This window comes from Toxorhynchites rutilus, chromosome 3 (genome assembly GCF_029784135.1).
Source record: "Toxorhynchites rutilus septentrionalis strain SRP chromosome 3, ASM2978413v1, whole genome shotgun sequence".
Classification (NCBI taxonomy): Eukaryota; Metazoa; Arthropoda; class Insecta; order Diptera; family Culicidae; genus Toxorhynchites; species Toxorhynchites rutilus.
The window spans coordinates 298,050,957-298,067,744 of record NC_073746.1 but is presented as its reverse complement, the minus strand read 5'-3'; the positions used below and the strand labels follow the sequence as shown (position 1 = coordinate 298,067,744).

At 38.1% G+C, this 16,788-nt stretch overlaps 1 protein-coding gene across 1 annotated transcript in view; it reads left to right on the top strand.

Moving 5' to 3' along the window:
- The first annotated feature begins 4,296 nt into the window (after positions 1 to 4,296).
- The window catches only part of LOC129772791 (uncharacterized), a 71,776-nt gene continuing 59,284 nt past the window's right edge, over positions 4,297 to 16,788 (top strand). The window contains exons 1-2 of the mRNA XM_055776240.1: positions 4,297 to 4,405; positions 4,587 to 4,746. Of these exons, the coding sequence (XP_055632215.1) occupies positions 4,587 to 4,746 (160 nt within the window). The 5' untranslated portion in view covers positions 4,297 to 4,405. The remainder of the gene's footprint in view (positions 4,406 to 4,586; positions 4,747 to 16,788) is intronic.

The window sequence follows — 16,788 nt, the reverse complement described above, 5'->3', positions numbered from 1 at the left end:
CGAAATGTAAGTTTCATTCAAATGAATTTTATTAATTAATATCAAAGTATTAATAAATTTACAGCTTTAAGAGAGCTGCCATTGTATAACCTAAAAAAGGCGCTTTTCTCGAAGAATCCGAAAAAGTAAATCCAACACGGGGTGATTTCGATCAAGCTGCGCCATGTTGTAGTGTATATCTCGTTCTACGCGGAGGATATTGCCCGTTTAAGTTCTCCAATTCTATCATACTGCTTGTAAGCTGCGATCACTCCTCATAAGTTCTTGACAGGGTTCTGATTTGGTGAACAAGCTGACCAGAATCTGAAGCCCCTATTCATTAAACCATGCACAGACCTTCCGGATTTTATGAATTGATGCCAAATTACCCAATTATCACATAGTTTTTTTTATTTTCAAAAAAATTTAAGGGGTTGTATCTATGATACGACCGCATTTTCGAAATATTTCCTATCAACTGATGCAAACATCTTTCCGATCTATTAAGAAATGTTCGAGTTATAAGCATTCGAAATACGGGTAGGGTTAACACACAAATCGGTAGAACAACTGTATGGGAAAAAGAAATTCTTCCAGTTTTCATGACTTAAAACCATTCAGAGATTAGCGAATTTTAATGTATAACATATCAAACAAATCTTAGAGAATTTACAATTCGATTGGTATGCAAATCATGAGAATTCGTCCACAGTGAAAATAGTTATTAACGTTAATTTTATTTCATAAAAACGTGACCTGTTTTCTGATTTGGCACCCTTCCTGAAAGACGTAGTTCTACGTCAGAAATAAGTTAATCATTTGCACTTCTGGCTATGCATTCGCTATCTGAATCAGGCCTTTTTGAAAATTTCCTCAAACCATCAAAGTGCCGCCTGCAAAGTTACGATTCCGAAAATTACATGACACGATTCGTTAGGCCTTCCAATATGAACAAATTCTATTCAAGTTGAATTTCTTTTTATCATAATAGTGAAATAGTGAGACCCATGTGATAAGCTTCTACATTAGTTTTCGGAACCGCAGCTTTGGAGATGGGATTTTTATGGTTTGGGGAGAATTTTCTCAAGAAGGCCTGGTTCAGATAGTTTCCCATCAACACGAATGAACAGTCAGAAGTGCAACGAATTGCTTCAGAATCCTTTAGTGCTGTTTTGCATCAAAAACAATGTGATAATTGGGTAATTTGGCATCAATTTCTAAAATCCGGAAGGTCAGAGCATGGTTTGAAGAATAGGGGCTTCAGATTCTGGATACGAATAGTGGATGCAGCTTACAAGCAGTATGATAGATTCGAGGAGCTTAAACGAGCAGTATCCTATGCGTAGAGTGAGATACACACTACAACATGGCGCAGCTTGGTCGGAACCATCCCGAATGGGTTATTTGAACTGATCGAGAACTGAAGGTGATCTACGAATTACGAAACTTATTATAACTCATGTGAAATTGTAAAGGAGTGAGAGTTTTTCCATCTGGTTCTACACACCCAAAATTGATTTTTAGCTCATGTTTTGTCATCCCGATTTATGACATTAAATGAGGCATAACATAACAGAAAATGTCATGACTCTCAAATACTGGTAAGCATTTGTATAATATACATGGTACAGCAATATAAGATTAATACGAGTGAGCGAAACAAAGGACAAATAAGCTTTCCGCATACTTTGCCACATGCACGGCCCAGAACGAGATAGATTTTGCTCTCCTTCATGCGCTCTTTCTAACTCTTAGAAAACACTTTCTAATTTCATTTTGTGCAATATTATCACGCATTTGCCGAACAGCATCATTAACCATGTGGATAGCGTGGTCGTGTAAAACAGTCTTGCGCCTTAGCCGGCCATGGTTTCGATCCCCGTTGTCGTCGTTTGGATTTTTTTGTGCAATCCCTACAAAGATGAACGAAGAAAAAAGAAAGCGATGTCTGCTTCCATACATATAAACATTTTAAAGCGTTGGGGGACAGATGGCATAATTTGCCTATTTGACGTCAAGGCACGAAATGGCATGTTTTCTGTCTAAAATGAAATGCTTGCTGACAACGCTTGTTTGTTGACGGCGCCAGTGGTTGTATGGTTAGCGTAACAGCCTCACAATCCGATCGGCCTGGGTTCAATCCCAGCTGGCGTCGTTGGGATTTTCTGAGGCGAAAAATCTCTGGTTACGTCTTCCTTCGGAGCGGAAGTAAAAGAAGTTGGCCCGGCTCATGAGTTGTTGAGTCTGATAGGTAGGAACAGGTGGAGTCGCCTCCCTGATGTCGGTGATTGGCACTAAAGTGGCGGAAATAGGCCGACGAAAAATAAGCGAAGATAAAAAAAAAAAAAAAAAACGCTTGTTTGGGTGTAGTAATGAAACACTGGTATTTTAGTTTTTTGATGTTTTGCGCCTGGACACAACAATAAAGTTCAAATGGTCAGTCTTATAAATGAAGATAGTTATTATATCCTACACTATATACTTCAATTCAACCAACTTCTTATATATCTTTGGAAACTCAGAAAAATGGAGCGGTTCTATAGTTATGAAACGCAGTGTAGAAAGAACAAAACCTTCCGCCGATGATTGCTGAACACGGTTATTGAATTTGAACCTTTGCATTAGCCCAGATTCTGTTCTATCCAATCTAGATTTCAATTTGTTTATAAAATCGGGGTAATTTGTCGTCTCCAATTTATTATTGGGAAATAAAATTTTCAACTCTCTGAACACAATTGCTCTAGCAAGCATAAAAAAATGTGTTTTTTTCTCTTCCTTTGCTCGGTTTAGGACAACAATGATCCTAACTGGTCCGCCCATTTAAAAAAAATCACCAATTGATTGAACAAATAAATTTTACCAAGATTTCCTGTTCCACTTTAATGCCAGTTGTTCACGGCCAATTCCCGTCGAGCGATTTCACTGAATTCACAACAAATAAAAAAAACCTTTTGCTCAAATACAAAGGATGCACAGAATCTATTATTTTCTTTTAAAATATTTCAATTAGAATAACAATTGCTTTAATCATTATTGTTCACATTTTTGTCGAATAAAAAAACACAATGAATTTTTTTTCATGCTTACCAATACAATCCCTTGCTCTGGCAACACTGCCAGCTCCAACCTACACCCGTAACCCGTAACACCCAACACCCTACACCCGTAACAATTGTTTCGGGAATTATAAAATGCTTTTTGTGTTAGATTTGATTACATGAATTCATTTTCTCTTCGAGCGGAAACGAAAAACTTACTTTTTCATCTTTTTCTATCCGCTGTTTGCGGGAAAGCGGTGGATTCAGTGGATCACTGCCGGAAATTAGCAACTCAGCTGAAAACAATGTATCCAATTTATCGAGTAGAGGAAAAAGGACACTCAGCGGTTGCATTTTGCAGGGGTTAGACATCAATTGAATATAGGCTACCCAAAACCAAAATCAATATGGCGTCATTTGTTTATCAACATATCATTTACGAGGATACGAGGAAATCGAAAAATGCGCTGCTTTATTCTAACTGCATGAGCGATTTTCATATTTCGGTTTCACATGGAGGTGTTTACATTCAACATGGAGTTTAAAGTTAGCCACTATTCGACTATATAACCGGACCGAGCTGTACACAACAGTAATTGATAGAACCAAAATGTCAGTGAACCGCAGCAATATTGGGTACACTGGCAATATGAGAGATTTGACGTTTTAGTCGTACCCCTGGCATTTTGCGCCACTCTTCTTTTTCCGTTGCCTCAACACTTCTTTTTCTTTCTTTTTCTATCACTTTTTTTTACTGAATTTCTTTCACTTTTGTTCCAGCGTTTCCTCCTCACTTTCTTCACTGAAAGGCTTTTCTTCACAGTCCACACCGTTTTTTAAGTCCTACTAGAAGGAATTTTCTTTTATCACTATTTTCGTCACCACTTTTATGTATTGCGGACTGAAAATTTCGGAGGTACAGAGCAATTTAATAAACACGTCTAGATCGGGGATTTAATGTTTGGAGTCATATATGTGAATTTTTGATTACGTTGGATAGTTTCCTTTGGCAAACGGTGTTTGGATACCCATCCGGAAGCTTTCTGGAAGATTCGCAATTAAAATCACAGCTGAAAAATCGCGCGAAGCACTTCATTTTTAGTTTTAGGTTATGATTTCTATGCTTATGATTTTCTATGCTGGATACTAAAAGGCGGCCATCTTAGCAATCCCTTGGTCTAGATCAAGATGCTAAACTATAGGTGTTTCGTTCTTGACACTTTCACGACAATACGTGAGACGAGTAGCGAGACGTAGCTTTCTGAATTATTTACTTTTTGTTTGGTTGTGTGGTTATGGTTTCATATCAACTCGCTGAGGAAAACAACTGAAGGAAGAAATAAACAAATATATATTCGTGAAAAATAGTGTAATATAGCTGCAATAAGGTATTTATATTATATATTATTCAATATTTTTGGGAGACCGTGAGGATTTGATGAGCTTGTTGGTGTGATAAAAGTGCTATAAGTCTAAGAAATCTGTTGTCCAAATCCTCCAAAGATAATCGTTCATCTCGCGGTTCTCTATCATGCCAAAATTATATTATGAATATTTTATTTACTTCAGATGCCGTATTATTGTGCAGTAAAAGGATGTGGAAACAAGGTTTTCATAACGAAAAATAACCCGGACATTGTTTACCACACTTTTCTCCGAGATGGAGATAGACTTCATAAATGGAATATTTTCTATGGCCAATCGAATTGGAAACCTCAGAAAAATCAAGGTATATGCTCACGTTATTTCCATAGCAGCAGCTACGATGACCGACATCAAATGCGCCATGAACTTAATGGTACGAGGAAATGGTTCCCGGAATAAATCGCCACAGAAAACGACTGCAACAGAAACCACCGCTTATAAAATGTGTAGTAGGCTATAAATATTGTGGCGCGGTATTGTATTTCAAAACAAGAATTAACCGGGCAAACGTATCGCCCCAGGCAAACGTAACGCCCCGGGCAGACGTATACCGTCCGACGCTCGCTAGAGCTCGGTCGGACATTGCTAAAGGATCGTATCCTATGTTTCAAACTAACCGGGCAATCAGTGGATCCCAGGTTTGCGTGCGAGACACCGCCGCTTCCGACGGCGGGTCGGCGGTGGACTCGGATTGCGTCATCTTGGCGGCATGGGCCGCCTCGATTCCTTATCCTCGCCAAATGGGGACTTCGTCCCCATTACATTGTCCTCAGAATAAATTTCGAAAAACGAGAACAAGAGAATAAATTTATAATAGAAATGTGAGGCACATGATGTTTTTCCCGCGCCAAATATTTCTAGCCTACTACACTTTTTCTAAGCGGTTGTTTCTGTTGCAGTTGTTTACTGTGGCGATTTATTCCGGTCACCCGAGGAAATATAGGATGTTGAATTCCAAAGTTAAACCTTTTTTTCTGCCTTATATGTATTAGCCATTCCATGTCGAACCGATATAGTGGTTATCCGACTTTCGTGGAAAGTGGTAGATTTGTTCTGTATTGTAAAATATTAGACCCGTCTTTTCTTGTTTTTTTTATTAGGGCTGTGTGGTATACGTTGCAAATCGTGAATATTGTCACCGGATTAAGGACATTGTAGTGATGTAGAACGTTGAACTTTTGACTAGTCTGAAATCGATCCACCGCCGCAACAATAAGAAATTTCTCTCCGTGCAATTTTTGGAAATAACTGGTATACTCATCGGCAGTGTGGAAATACTCTCGGCATACAAAGCAGCAGCGCAAAGAGGGGTCCAAATTGTGTTTCAGCATACGTTCCACCGTAGTCACATAATGAATTTCCGATAGAAGTCGATTCGCCACTACCATCTCTTTAATTTCCTTCAAAACTTTGTCGTTTTGTAAAATTGCATCCAGCATACGCAGGAATTTGTTTTGCTTTTTGGAAGTCAACTCTGAAAAATCAACAAATATAATCATTCTTTAGCGGAACAAATATATCAAACCGATCCACCAGCGTGATTGTTCTGTTCGTGCTGCTCCAGTAGGTTTCGCAACCGCTCCATGTTGAATTTAAAATTATTTGGTCGATTACTATTGGCATGCTGTTGGTTTGGCTCATTACGTGTTATCAAATCGTGGTTCATCAACACCCAGCCCAACTCGTCCATTTTGACACGAGTGTTGCGGCGCAGTTGTATCTCTTCGAAAAGTTTCTCGCGTAGTTTCCGTTTGATGATGCCTCCGTCCTTGATCAGATTGTGCCGATAAATTTGTACTACGTACGATTCTATTTCATGCTTTTGCCCTGATGATAAAACAAAAAAAATAACACTTTTTTAAATGCTCAATAAAACCACGCACGATTAAAACGCTGCTTGCTTGGAAAGAAAAGCATTGATTGCGCGGCTAGAAGGTAAAATATACTCAAAACATCCTTCTGCACTGTTTTTAATTCGACCGTTGATTGTAGATATCTGAAAAAGTAGAAGCAATTATGAGAAATTGTTATACGAAAAAATCCAGAAAATTACCTGCCTACAGTAAAGTGCGAGCAGCTATTTTGCCAACGAATGCATTTGTCACCAAAAGATATGATTTGTTTTTTCACGAGCAATGGCCGAACAGCAATTTTGACATTGCGGTCCACCTATAGTATAACGCCTTGGTCTAGATCAAGGCGCGTAGAAGTATATCCTAAGGTGGGCCAATTTTTAGGGCTTTAGTGGAGCGTCAAAGAATAACTAAATTTCAGGCGGAATGAACATTGAAATTATGAATGAAAATTAACCTTCACGTATCAAATAAGTTATCTATTTGAATGAAAACCATTTTTTTGCAGGTGGTGAAAAAATTTCATGCCAAAATTGTTTTTGAAAACAACTTTATATTATAATGAAAAGAAGATTGAGTAGTAATGATGGAAATGTATAGCCATATGATTACATAAAAGTCAGATAAACGTGTTTCAAGTAATTGAAAAACATGATGTGAAAATTTTCATTCAAATTTTAACATTTGAAAACTGGCTTCATGTTTTTTAATCTGATAGAGATTACACTAACGAATTTGGGACTCAATTGATGGCCCCTAATTGGAAATCGCCACTAGACGTCGACATCGCGAATTGTAGAAACAGGATTTTAAGCAAATATTCCTCTTTGCCGGTTGAAAGAAATGGCCGCTTCATTCGAAAGATAAAATGGCTACGTGTTATATGTGTGTTACTTATTGATCCAAAAACTTGTTTCCATAGCTCAAAAATTGATTTGAAAGCAAGCTATTGAAATCACAAAAATCTGTATATAAGCAGGTGTCAGCTCGGAAATCCACTCAATTATAATTGTACAGAGGTTGCAGCATGTTATCGCTGCTCAAGATTGATGTGGCGAAGCTAACTTCGTCCATCAAGAATAATCTGATGGATAGAGTCACCACCAAGAGCCTGTTTGCGCAAACGGAACGCACTGCTGCGGCGTGTTCGTTCAAGCTTCTCCCTAAAGCCAAAAAGGAGTCCACCGAGAGAAGAATGGTACCGCTAAGAAGGCCACCAAGAATGCGCCAGCATCGAAATAAGGGAAATAAGGGCAGGGCATAGGAGACATCTGCCGAGAAGAATCCGAAAAATTTCATCGCCGCTGGCAAATAATCTGCCACTGCTACCGGGGAGAAAAAAACAATAACCGATAGCTTTTGTTGTGTTTTCGGCAAATCAAATCCAGTTCTTTTCAGAACTCTAAATTGCTTTGAAGCAAAAGAGTTTATCAAATACTGCGATCGAATACATTATTTTTGTAATTTCTTCGATCATGTGCGATCAACGTAAGATTACATCTTTCGAGTACTTATTAGGGGTACAATGAATCTTGAGAAAGACAATTCACGTTTTATTATTTCCATCGAACACAAAAACATTCTCCTCAATATGCACCTGCGAAAAATAAATGTTGACTCTTTTCATTGGGATATCAGTACTCAGTTTATGTACTCCACACACGCTGCATATTCACATTGCATCGGAGAGTATCAAATCATCGCCCACATTGCAAAAATCGATTCACTAAGCTTGCAGCAACGAATCAACCTGCAACCAGTGAAAATATATATTAGGGTGAGTTTTTTTGCTCAAGCAAACTGTCTAGAGCAACTCTGAAAAACTGAACTCATTGGATATCAAATAAGATTTTCAATATGATCACAGAAAAACATCATCTCAAATGCTTTAAAAACATCATTCCTAAATAAATTATCCACAAATTTGGCTATACACCACCTTTCGCTGAATGGCAACAGTAATCTGAACGGAACCAGTTATTTTTTGGCAGCTTAGTGATAGCAACCGCAGAGAAACGAACCTTCACCTTTTGTTTTCGATCAAAGAAAACAGTTCTCGCCGCTGGAAAAGGCTTTCTTGAATTGAGATTCGAGAATTGAATGAGCGATCGGAAAAAACACAAATGGACCCAAAACACTCATAAATTCACACGAGATCTCCACCGGAAAGCAAATCATAAAAATCAGTTGCTTGTTATTTCGGATATTGTTTATATTGTTTTCGTTTTACCCCCATATATTCCTGTTAGACGTAATACTACGTCAAAAATCAAATCGGAGATAAAAACGTACAAAAGTACTCACAAACAAAGATTCACGTCAAGTTTTAACACTTTTCTCAAAAATGAATGACAACAACTTGCTTGATTGAAATTGTCCGATTTGAATTTTCTTGATGAAAATGTGTGAAAAGAATAAAAAGAAAACAAACTATCTGTCATTCAGCTGGCTTCTCTATCTCAGGTTTTGAGTGTCGAAAGTCAAAGAGAAAGACCTGCTCCCAGTTTTATTATTTTATTAGTTCTATATGCGTCACAAACGTTATTTTTTTTCAACACTGATAGTTTCTGTTATTTGACAGTAATAAACGAATTAGGGACTGTCCACATACAACGTGGACAACTTTAGGGGGGTAGGGGTTACGGAAATGTCTACGCTTGTCCATGGTGAAGGGGGAGGGGGTATAGGTAATGTGCACGTGAACACGTTAAATACATAATTTGAAAAAAAAATGAAACGCTTTTTTCCCAATTCATCTGATTATTCTATAGGAGTGTTGCTGTCCTTTAAACAAGGATTACAAATTTTATATTTCTATTCAAAAATCAAAAGCATTTTGTTTTGAGCATTGAGGAAACAACAAATTTTAAAGTCCAGAAAAAAATATTTTCAGGGATGTTCATCTTGTGCCGTCAGGGAGTCGTTTTATCAAATAAATTAATTAAAGGAGCATTATAAGAAATTCAACAACTGGTATCTGCCCAGAACTCGGCTAGCAACGATCCCATAAAAGCCAGACGTACCATACGTCTGTCATGCAGTCGAAGCCGATTCTTGATTTTGGCATCAGTTCAAAAAACCATGGAATTGATGTCAACATCTAGTTCAGTTATCCTATGAGCCACTGGTTGAGCCAACTAGCTGCCGCTAGTTTTGTCTCTATCAGCATTTGTGCGAAATTAAATCGTAGAGGAAGCGATTTAAAGCGATGTATAGATCGTATAAGATCGAAAAAATTGATAGAAAAAAAATTGATGTTTTCGATTTTCCCGAGTACAAAAGATCGATTCAAAAAATCTGAGATCAGAATCAGATCGATCTTCTAAAAATCGATCCGGAATCGCCCAATCCTAGTGCAAACACGAAATAAAAATATTTTAGCAGAAAACATTGAATGGATCGTATTTCGTATTTTCGATCGCGGCTAGTGATGCAAAATCGAAGCATTCACAACAATGTTGAGTGAAAAAAAAACTGAGCCAACCAAAAGACCTACGTTAGCTATCCTCAAAGCCTGTCTACACCAGAAGAAAGTCATTCTTTGTTTCAAAAACAGTGGATTCTCGAGCGGATGATCCGCGGTGTGGATTATTCGCGACAGCGAGTTCCGTAGTATATCTATCGGCCTTCCCCAAATTTGTCAGTGAGTGAGAGGCTCATGCACTTTTGTTAAGGTCATGGCTTTCACATTATCTGACCACTGGTGTACACGACCTTGTAGATGGATAGTTTAATGATTTCTGTATGGATAAAACATAGTTTTCATGCTAAAATATTTTTTTTTTCATGTTTAGTCCTTTATTTCGTTATCCGCGATTTTCGTTATACATGGGGAGCCAGCCAGACTATTCCGCGGATAATCGGGGTTCTACTGTATTGCTTCTTTAGATTACAATTTGTTTATTACAAAAATTACAAATTATAACTAACTTTACAAAAATAACTAAAGGACAATCACAAAAAGCACGTTGCGCAGTCTTTTGACAAAAAAAAATATAGGAGGTTGTGTCCAAGATACGACCGCATTGTTGACGTAGAACTACGCTGTTATTTTATATAAGTCATTATACATATAAGCGCAAATTCAATTCTAGTTGAAGGCAGATTTGCGACTGGCACGCGAACCCAAATAACTTGTAACATTCCAGTAAGACATTCAAGATGCTTGGTTTTCCCCAAATAATATTTTGGCGCACAACCTTAACGCCTGCTTCGCCATAACGTCAGTTTAATGCATTGATGCATTCTCAATGGCACCAACGAAGCCCTTATGATGACGGAAAACAAACAATGTTAACTGCTTGAAAAAAGACTGAAATATGCCACACAGCTTGTACTCTGCTGTAACACCCATCGATGCGAATTCGCTGATGAGTTTGTCAAGAGCGACCGCCTTCACCACCAGCGGGGGGAGCTTGATTCTGGTTGCTGCCTGGGTTTCGGCGTTTACATTTTCGACCGACGCGCCGAAATCGCCTACTTCGCTGTTGTTCGATGAGGTGTAACACTCGCAAAGGCTCGGTTCAGTGCGAGCGCTTTTCCCTGCACCAACATCGCGTGCATCATTAGATGACGCTTGCCTCGAAATTTGATTGCCCCTGGCAATGCGTTCGTTTTTTGCAGGGCTCAAGCCTACCTTCCTCTTCTTCTTGCTCATCACACAGCGTCCAATTTATGGTGCGGAAAGAAAAACACACGATGCGAATAACGTAAAAAACGAACACCACTGGTTGGGTCCAATCTTAGATCGAAGCGCAGCGAAAGCAAAGTGAACTGGATTGCTCAACAGTCCGATGCCGAATGAAAGTTTGCCTCAGCGAGATCCACTGTTTATACTCTAGGCAAGTATTCCCCTTCACTCTTCTACTTTTCCTTTGTTCACGGAGACTTTACACCTTACGCTTTCGCCTTCGTTGCTCGTCGATAAGTTGCTCGTTATTGACAGCTCTGTTCGGGAAAGCACACAAATGGACAGAACAAATGTATGAGAAAATGGGAACGCTTGAAGTTTTCATAAATTTTAACCATTTACAAACCAGGGGATTCTAATGTATAGCGTGTTAAACAAATCTTAGGGAATTTCCGATTCGTTTAGTATGTAAATCGCCAAAATCCGTTCGCGGCAAAAATAGTTATTAACGTTAACTTTATTTCATAAAAACGTGACCTGTTTTCTGATTTGACACCCTTAATGAAAGACGTAGTTCTACGTCAAAAAAACAAAGATGTTCTGCGATGATGGAACTTTAAAGTTGCGTGAAGGATGACGAAAAATTTCATTATTTTAGGCACTGACTAACGTCTGTTAGTTTGAGCAATATAGGTGTTGATCAAATCAAAACTTCATAACACCGCACAACATTTTAGTATTTTCAACAGCGTGATGATATCGATTTTTTTATACCACTGATGCCTTGTTTTATTGTGTGATTTTCTTCAAAACTTAAGCAGCTCAACCAGTTTACGTCAGTTTATGCTACAAAATCTCCGAGATAAGATTCATAAGTGGCGATTTGATATAATGTAAAAATAACGTAATATAAAGCAATAATGACGTAAATGGAATTTGGATGAAACTAAGGAGTTATACAAATAACTTCACGGATAATGTAGGGAACAAATCAAAGAATTGAGTACAAACCGCTATTATTACTAAACTATTCATAAACGTCTGTATCAATGTTTAAACATAGCATAGCATCCCGATATTTATTAAAAAAAAATCGAGAAATGTCCACCTAGCCAACTCAAAAAGGGGTATAGGAAATGTCCACGCTTGTTCTCGGAGGGGGAAGGGGGTGTCTAAAATCGTGCTTTTTCTGTCCACGTGGTATGTGGACAGTCCCTTATCGTGATGATTTATCGATTTACAAAAACCTAAACTTTGCGCCACTATTCCTTGAGTCCGATTGAGTTGATTTTTTGCATAAGGTGTTTTTTCGAGGTGGTGATCGTTTTTTATGAGTTAACTTTTTGAAATTCGAGATGACCATATTCATTGGCACCCTAATATAGTTATAGTTAATAACCGAAACATCAACCAAAAAGCTGCAATCAGTGGATGTGAAAATAATGGTAACAAGTAAATCTGAAGACTACCGTACCGCAACTTCAAATATGCCTTGTCCAGATAGTGTCAATTGCAAGCCAATTATCAATTCTATTGCCTTGGGTAGTCAGGACTTTTCTTGAGATCCATGGGCGGGCGGTCTAGGACCACACTTCCCTATTGGACATAATTTGTATCTTGACGATCTCTCTCGAGCATGTATACCGCTCACGGGCTCTTCCACAGGATAAACTATCATAATCATAAACTGGTGCAAATAAAACATTAACTGGAAACCTGTGCGCTAGTCTATAGTTTCACTATTTAAACGCGTATCGCTGCATTTATACATAATCCCTAATGCAACCCATCGACTAGAATATCATCATACGCAACACGAGTGTGAATGTCAACAACAAACAAATGCGTTGCCGTTGTTTGTTATGACAACCTTTGTGCATGATTCGAGTATTCTCGATTTTCTGTTGATTATGTTCGTGTTGCTGGCTTTGAGAAATGCGAAAATACGAACTCAACAAAGCTAGCAGTTTTGTTCTGCAGGGAGCAATTTGTCAAGCGGATTAATACAGCGATAATGTTCTGCAAACTATGAATCCGGTTCTTCATTTTTAATGAAAACAATCGTTGTTTGGGCAAAGCTGTATTTATTCCTCAACATAGTTTCCTTCGAGGGCAATACACTTGGTATAGCGAATAAAAAATAATGGTATAATGGTATAGCTTGGTATAGCGAATAAAAAAATAATGTTTGCTCAAAATACGATATTTATCTAGATAGTTTGTGAACAAATAAACAAAATGTCATGAAGCTTCACACATGAGCTAGTGACAGATGAACCTCTCGAAATGTATCTTGTTCATGTTTTGAATAATCCCGGGACTTTTTAGCCCATGTAGTATTCTATTTAAGTTTTGCTTAGGCGTGACACAAATTACCAAGGGTGAAAATGTGGTTTTCGAACCACCTATACTACGCCCCACCCCTCACCTTAATTTTCATTTCACTTTAGATTTTTTTAAAGTAATGAAAATATCAACGTAAAAAATGAGTGGGTTATATCTATGATATAACCGCAAGGTTGAGCTGGAACTACCTTAGCTTAGCAATCATTCGTTTGTATTGATTAAATTCTTGATTGAATGAAACAGTTTCCAAATTCAATTGAGTTCAATATATTTGCTCTGTGAGTGAAAAAAATGAACAAATGCCGTGTAAAGTCAATTCATTTATTGTGATTGATTGTTCTTCGTTACAAGTAAATTTATTGACGGACCTTTTACGTTTGGTATGATGACTAGAACAAAATATATGTACGGAAGAATTATCAAACGTTTGATGAACCAGCCTAAGGCTGAAAATCTTTCCAATAAAGACAAAAAAAAATTATCAAACGATTATTCTATTTTACATTTCCCTCTGAAGTTTACATCCCAAAAGTGTACATACCTCTCGAATCTCGAATTTGCTTGAAACTGGGAAGTTCATTCGCTTCTAGTGTCTGCACGATTTTCCCAGGTTCCTAAGTTTAGAAGATCATGTTAGGACAGACATATTCCACTCTGCACAAAGGCAAGCGAGGACAAAAGTACTCGCAGTTTGCATTTATTTGCAGAGCCGATTTCCCCAGAAACCTCGGTTTTGAAGTCTGTGTTAGGGAAACACATTTCAATCGGAACAAAAATACCCCCGATTTGTATGAATTCGCAATGCCGATTTCCCCACGCTTCATGGATTTGAAGTCTGTGTTAGGGAAACACATTCCAGTCGGAACAAAAATACCCCCGACTTGCATGAATTTGAAATACCGATTTCTCCAGGCACCTTGGTTTAGAAATCTCTATTAGGGAACACATTTCGGTGGGAACAAAAGCTCCCCCTACTTTCGTGTGTTCTTCTTCTTATTTTTGGCTTTAAGAGGGTTTAAACTTTTCAGTTCACTCGCCTCTAGGCTCTTTCGGGTGTTTGCAATGCCGATTTCGCTGCTTGGTTTTAAAGTCTGTGTTAGGGAACATTTTTCGATGAGAACAAAAGTCCCCCTACTTTCATGTATTTGCAATGCCGATTTCCCCAAGGCTGCTTGGTTTTGATGGCTGTGTTAGGGAAACCGTAAATCGGGCCAATCAAAACGATGCAGTTAGGGCGTTTAGATAACGCCTAATATTTTACAGTTATTCAATTGTTTATCTAATGAAAAACAACATTTTGTTAGTTGCGATAGATGCGTAGAAATATTCCCTATCAAGTGATACAAACATCTCTCCTATCCAGTACGAAATGTTCGAGCTATAAGCATTCGAAATCTTTCATTTTTTCCTGCATGTTCTGTGTTTAGGTTTTCATTTTACCCTCCATATATTCCGGTTAGACGTAGTCCCACGTCAAAAAAATAGATATCTGCCCTGGTCGGAAAAAATGTTCATGCGGAAGTTCCTTATATGCAAGTAGTGACTGCTAAAGACAAATTCATTGAATTTCAAACAAACAGAGACGGAAAATTGGTGCTCATACCTGTTGGGATTGGTGCATTCAAACCTGGTTTGGTTTAGCTGAGAGGAACATGGGTTGGTATAAAACGATGTTGATTTACACAGAAGTATCTACTCCTTACATTGAACAGCAGTTCCACTCGTTACATTTCCCTACTGACAAAAGGTAATAGGATGTCATTACGTGATTTGTGGAGTTTGCGGAATCAATATACTGCTTGGACGGGATGTCCATCGATCGATAAATTATTCAACACATCAGCTAACGGTTCCCCTGCATACTTGTTATAATGTTTCCTTTCCAGTTCCGGGTCCCTTGTTTTATGTTTTTCATCTGATAGCGAATTCGTTTTTGTTCAGTTTTAACCTAGTTTCGCACTAGTTCCAACCCGAAAACTGTTGGGTTCGCACTGAGATGTTTCACGGGTTCGCACTCGGGTTCACCAATACAACTGTACTGAACTGTCAAGTTCCGGATATTGTTTTGGAAAATGTAAAAATAAAGACTATGAAAATGGAAAACTTGCTGCTTTTGCTTTCGAGTTATTGGAATCATAATCCAATTCGAATTATGATTTTGAAGAGTATATTCGCGATGAATAAACATGCTTTCAAAATAAAAATTATGTATGAAAATGTTGATTAATTCTCGAGTAATGCAGAAATTTGTGTTTCATTTGTATGGCAGCCCCCCTAAGAGAGGGGGGAGGCGTGTCTAACCACCATAGAATCATTTATTGTACCCTAAAACCTTCACATGCCTAATTTGGTTGTATTTTCTTGATTAATTCATTTCATTCGCTTCCTTTGCTCGATTATTCTTGAGTAATGCGGAAATTTGTGTTTCATTTGTATGACCCCCTTAGAGAGGGGGGTGGAGTGTCTAACCACCATAGAAACATTCGGCCTGATTCTACGCGGCGTGTGAGGTGAGATGACAATTGTCACATCACCATCACGCAACTCTCCTCACTCTATTCCTACAGTCGTTTCGGATGCCGTGAGAGGTTCATTTGATGTATGTGAGAGGATGAACAGCAAGTGACAAGGCGTTCATTCTGCTGATTGCCAAATCTGATCAAAGATGCCACATTCGCACATGTGTTCACGAATTTGCAGACATTTAACTTTTATCACAACCTTTTATTCCTGCTGCAGGCTATTTAAAATAGTGACAAAACATTATTGATTCCATATGATAAACGAAGCTGGTCAGTATGTCAGACATTAGCACATATTTACAAATATTTCAAATTTTTATCGCATATATTTAAGAAAAAACATCTGGCATCCCAGAATTTTATTTGTTTCGCTCAGAGAGGTCAGATATTTGTTTTGCTGCAGTCAGTACCGTATCTATAGATCTGATTTAACCTGGCCTGTTGTTAGTGTATCAGGACATTCTGCCGAATTTGCAGGTATTTGATTTAGATTTGGTGAAACAGTTGATTGCATCCTGTAAAGTTTAGCATTTTTGTTTGTTTTGGTCGTAGTTGCTGCTGCTCTCTGCACTCTCAGTGTTAAATTGTTGCTCTGGCTCCGGCTCGGGCATATACCACGGCTTCTGAAATGGATATGCAGTTCGGTGACGATGACTCGCGGATAGATAGATGAAACACAAGATCCATGTGATAGATACATTTTAGAGAAAATAAATAGATTTCATGAAATGAAAATAATTTCGGTGTGCTTATTCGTCCAATTGAGGAATAACAGACTCACTACCGCTTTCACAACAAAAAAAACAAACTACTTGCAATTTGTCTCTCGTACTGTGAAAATTGAAGATAAATTGAATTTATTGATACATATAATACCATTACTATCGATTCTATACGACCCAAAAAACACTTATTATTCCTCTTCAATTTTTCATTTGTTTTCATGCACTGTCGACACCTCAAGACATGTCGACGATTGTCACCTAGAAATCCCA